The following is a 5,460-nucleotide window of genomic DNA, read 5'->3' on the forward strand; positions in this document are numbered from 1 at the left end:
TCTGGACCCTTTCAATGTTGTCCACATCCCTCCTGAAGTGGGGCGCACAGAACTGGATGCAATACTCCAGCTGTGGCCTGACCAGTGCCGCATAGAGGGGGAGGATCACCTCCTTGGCCCTGCTAGAGATGCACCTGTGGATGCACGACAAGGTCCAGTTAGCCCTGCCACCTGTGACCTCACATTGTTGGCCCATGTTCATTTTGGAGTCAGTAATGACTCCAAGATCCCTTTCTGCCTCCGTGCTCTCAAGAAGGGAGGGGAGGAGTCTCTCAAGAAGAGATATGGAGTGGTACTACTGTGACACAATTTTTCCCATTATGAAGGGTGGGAGAATCAACAAGAGTGCTTCTAGAGAGAGAAGAATCAGGTAGATTAGGCTAGGATCACTGATAGAGCAAAGGTAAGAGTTCCTGGGATAAGAAGGTGGAATAGAGAGGCGGAGTGGGAATACGTTTTGAAAAGTTTTGAAAATAAAAATCAGGAAGTTTGTCTGATGCACTGAAAGGGAGGGAGCTAACAGAGAACTAGCAGAGGGAGTAAACAGCATAACAAGCCAGTGTGATGATACCTGTGGCAGTATTTTGGATGGACCTGAGATCATAAGGTTCAAGCAAATGATTCCAGAGAGGAGGAAACTGCAATATTAAAACTGCTGCATGATCCTGCAAAATGATCAGGACTTGCATAATATCTTGGGCAAGGAGAAAAGGTTGGGTCTCAGACATGCTGTGCAGGAAATTGCAAAATTTAGGGATGCCCCAGATGTCAAACAAGACAGCTGAGACAAATAAGGCCAAGGTAACAGGCATAAAACACGTGGGACAACTTGATCATGTTGTCCAGCATAACAAGCTAGAAAAGGAAAAATAAAAGTGTGAGTGTTTTATAATGTTTCCTATTGTAACTGTTAATAGTGTTGGTGGTTGACTGACAGTAAAAAGGCTTTCATACCAAATTATGAATCGCTGACTTTTATATGAAATGCTTAATATCTGCTGGCCACATAAATCAGTAGCTGGCTACTAATTAAATTGCATCAAACTAGTGGCTAGCTACATAAATTATCCAGAAAAAAGAACACAAATTACGCAGCTAAGCATACCGCCACATTTGAATATTTGCACAAACAACTCAAATCATATTTCTTTCTATATATTTTATAGCCACTATATTGCCCCTTAGATAATGATGATAAGCATAGACTAGAGAACAAAAAGCTTTGTTAACTTTCCATTTGCTTGTTTTGCATACTCGATGAAATTTTGTATATTATCATTTCTCCTCTTCAGGTATTTAGTTTTTGGTCCTGCTAAAATGCATACACTTAGCATTATGAAATGTGAGTGGTCCTATTAACTGCATAAAGACAAGTATATGCATATAGCTCTTTAAGAAACAGAGAATTAATTTATCCTGCTATGGGATGGTTGCTAGCACCTCTAAAGAGTAGCGTTTTAGGCCCCCACTAAACATGCAGGTAAAGCCATGATTGGATCTAATGAGTGATCCACACAATTGTGCCTCCTGCCCTGCTACATGTCCACAGCAGGAGGTGCGATTGTGGGATTGCACATTAAGACCAAATTGGAATTTATTGCCAGTGCAGGGGGAGCCTGATCCTATCTCTGGGCTGTCTGACGGGCAAGAAGCAAGCTTCCATGGCTGGGAATCCCCTCTGTGGAGGGTGCTCCCAGCCACGGAGGCCGTGTGCAGTCAAAGTCAACACACTCCCACAACTGATGGGGCTCCTGTTCCCAGCTGAGCCCCACGGTTAGACTTGACTGAGAGCCATGTAACTGATGGAGCTCCCAGTCCTGGCTGCACCTCCTCTGATCCTGGCTGTGTCAGTTGTGGGGCTGCTGGTACCAGTTACATGTGAGGTACAGCCAGGATTGGGAGTCCTGTCACTTGCAGGGTCTCTCAGTCCATCCTGCAGGTGACGAGTCGGACTGAGACCGCCGTGTGGATCCCTAGCCTTTATACCCTACCCCTAGCCTTGAGGATCACAGCAGCTGCAATCCCCAGGGCTCAGGTTTTTCATGCTGGACACGGTATACTCCTGCAGCTGGGAGCTCTTGTCAGTTCATGGGGCTCCCAGTCACAGGAAAGCTCAGTAGCAACCAGCTATAAAGTTAGTACATGTTTTTAAAGTTTAATTTTATAGCTGGGTGGAGCTTTTTAGTTGTAGCTACTTTGCACATGTAGTTGACCTTAAGGTAACAGTACAATTAACCAGATACTTGCGCAATACCTGTCACTTGTAGGGGGGCCTTAAAGACTCCGGCGACATACTGTCACTTGTAGACACACCCAGTGTTAACCAGTTTTGCTATAGCATAATCACATATAGCACGTATCATATAATCACAGCTGCACTGGAATTTGGGATAGTGTCTTTCTCAGTCATGAAAAGGAATCAGTGCATTAAGATTAATTATATTTTAATTCTTCTTAAAATATAACTGTACTTCCAACTGAAAGGTCTTCTGGTGATTCTTTGTCCACGTTTAAAATGCCAGCCATGGCTAACAGCTAGGGCAATGGATTTTTCTGTAACTTGCAGGATGAAATTCTAATTTTCATAATGGTGCAAATTTTCCGAATACATTTGAGTTAGCTATAGCTTTTCAGTTCTCCTCTTCACACAGCTTCTTTTATAAGCTCAGCCAACCTCTGAAATGCCTACGATAAAATAAAGATGGACAGCATTCAAATTCCAGCACTGGCGAAACAGACAATATGCTAAAACTATAGAACTACTAAAGCTGTTTTAATAGGTGAACAGTATAAAAACAGAAAATACTAAGCAGGAATGTGTTTGAAGGTGTGTGCCTCTCTAGAGCCTACATACCTGAGACTCAGGGCTCCAGGAACACACTACTGTATATTCAGGATTTACAGCAGGGAATTGAACCCTGTACCTACATCTACTCTTTTCTAGACCCTGATTCTGTAGCCTATGGGTTACAGCACTAAACTATAAGGTGACAGAATCAGGCACTGGCTCTTCCTCCTAGGACTGTTTTATACTCCAAAGATTCTAATGAAAAACACATTCATAATCCTGGAAAGCAGGGACTCCCCCACTGAAAGCCCTCACATTAGACCACAGGGTCAGACTCCTTCTTGCTTATCATCCTTCTCTGGAAGATTAGTTCTTGAATCATCAAGTACGGAGTATGTGCATGAACTGGAGGAAAGATCTACATCTGACTGATCAAGGGAACAGAATGTGAAAAGAGTAGCATGTTTAATACCAGTCACATTGAGCTTCTTTAATGTACAAAGAAAACTGAGTAAAAGGAGTTAGATCTGAAAAAGGCAGATCCTGAAAGATAATAACTGGCATTCTTATATTAAAGCAACTAGCAAAACTTGATCTGACTTAAACCAGATCAGGCCTCCTGGGAGTAAAGTCTGATAAACAGAAGTAATAAAATCCAGGCAGGTGAATTTGAGACACAATGGGCACATCTACATGATATGCTTTACTGTGCAATAGAGCAAATTACAGTGTAGTAAGCATCAGGACCTACATGTGCAGACCCTTACTGTGCAGTAATCTGCTTTATTTGGCAGTTAATATGCTACCTGCAAATGTAAGTAGCAAATTAACTGCCAAGCCACAGTAAGGCATGTGTAGACAGATGACTGGGAGCAAGTTTGATCCCAGGCAGCAGATTGCTCCCTGCCTGCAGGAGCTGCTTGCTGTCAGAGTGGGCTCTACCACTGGAACTTGGGCAGGGACAACATCCCCCTGCCCTAGAAACAAGGAGCTCCCAGCATGTGGAGCAGGGACAGGGAGATTTTTCCCTGCACCAGGAGAGTTCCCTACCAGCCTGGAGCTGGCTGGGACCTGCCCCAGACCAGGAGAGTTCCTGGCCAGCCCCACACTGCATGGCATGGGGAAATCTGCACATGCAGCCTGGAGTTGGCTGGGGACTGTCCTGTTTTGGGCAGCTGTTTCTCAGTCCCGTGCCCTGATCGAGCAATCAAGGCATGGGGCTTAGAAAAAGCTACAGGGGTGGGGCAGGTCCCAGCCCCAATCCATGGGTGGGGCAACTAGCAGCAAGCCCCTGGCTTGGCAGGGAATCCCCACCCAGCTAGGGGTTCAACTGCTAGCTTCCCCACCAGCAGATCAGTGCTGGAACCTGCCTCTCCCTTGCAGCTCTTTCCAAGCCCCCTGCCCCTGATCAGGGAGCTGGGGCCAGGAGCTCCCTGCTGCTGGAGCAGGGGAACATTGTCCCTACATGGGCTTTGCCACTGGAGCCAGCCCTGGCAGCAGGCAGCTCCCTGGGGCAGGGAGCAATCTCCCACCCCCTGCCAGGAGACTGCCATCTCCTGGCCACATGCTCCCTGCCAGTCCCTAGGCTAGCACCTAGGGGGAGCCTAGAGCTCCACCAGGCTGGTGCACGACAGAGGGGGCAAAAGCAGACTGCTGCCAGGAGCAGCAAATCTGTTCCCAAATCCGTGCACATGTAGACACCTGCCCAGGGTGGGTTTACTCCAGAATAAATTACTTTAGAGTAAACCCATTCAGCAACATTTGCATATGTTAATGTGACCACTAAAGATTCAGTGCCTTATGATTCAACTAAATAAGAACATCTTGCAAAAGAAACAGCTGATATGATTTTAGGAATATTTCTCAAGACTCTGATATTGATAAACCAAGCAAACAATAAAGAAGCTTGATGGGAAAACATGGCGACAACTATACAAGTAAAGTGAGCGAGCAAAACAGCAACTATTATGTCAGGTCATTTTATTCTTCGGTATACACAGCAAATCAAAACGCACTCACCTGATCCATCTGAGCTGGAGAAGACAGAGAGAAGGAAGCTCTAACATGAGAACTAGGATGTGAACTATCAATGTTAAATGCTCCCCCAGGAACCAGTAATACCTACAAATAATTGATATGTCACTGGGTTACTGCATGTTCTTAGATTTAAATCATTAGAAAAATGTTAAAATGCATATTTGTTGAGAGTCCAGGATAGGCCAATGTTAAAAAACAAACTCACAATGAGTCTTAACTCATTCCCTTCTTTCAAAATGGGATGGCAGAATATAAAAACTTGGCATAAGACATAGTACTTAGCTGCTTTTAAAACTTATAGGCAGGTTCTTTTGTATCATCCCAGTGTTTAGGTAAGTATCAGAGTTTTTTAATATTTTATGCTGGCTCATATTTGTTGAAATGAAACCATACTTGAAAGTTAAGGATAGTTTGGTGAGGTCTGCATCTGTGTCTGGGATACATGTAAGCAAATGAATGGGGCAACTCAGCTATGGTTTTCTTTATAATTAGATTGACCTTTCCTGTCCATGTCCTGTTTTAAAGCTGTAAGTGTAGGAATATCATTTAGAGAAGTATCTTGCCCTTTTAGAAAGTAAGTGAATAATTTTGTCTTGTTGAGGAGGTTTGATACTAGGAGTGATGTTTGTTCAGTG

General features: G+C 44.2%; 1 protein-coding gene across 3 annotated transcripts in view; it reads right to left on the reverse strand.

Annotated features, from left to right (window-relative positions):
• Nucleotides 1-2,188: 2,188 nt before the first annotated feature.
• Nucleotides 2,189-5,460, reverse strand: part of LOC109300897 (kynurenine/alpha-aminoadipate aminotransferase, mitochondrial-like) — a 30,701-nt gene continuing 27,429 nt past the window's right edge. For all 3 annotated transcript variants that reach the window (XM_019521781.1, XM_019521782.1, XM_019521780.1), the window contains 2 exons: nucleotides 4,808-4,909; nucleotides 2,189-2,685 (listed from right to left, as the gene is read on the reverse strand). In XM_019521781.1, coding sequence (XP_019377326.1) covers nucleotides 2,644-2,685; nucleotides 4,808-4,909 — 144 coding nt within the window. In that variant the 3' untranslated portion in view covers nucleotides 2,189-2,643. The remainder of the gene's footprint in view (nucleotides 2,686-4,807; nucleotides 4,910-5,460) is intronic.

This window comes from Gavialis gangeticus, unplaced genomic scaffold (assembly GCF_001723915.1).
Source record: "Gavialis gangeticus isolate Ggan-Ray unplaced genomic scaffold, GavGan_comp1, whole genome shotgun sequence".
Classification (NCBI taxonomy): domain Eukaryota; kingdom Metazoa; phylum Chordata; order Crocodylia; family Gavialidae; genus Gavialis; species Gavialis gangeticus.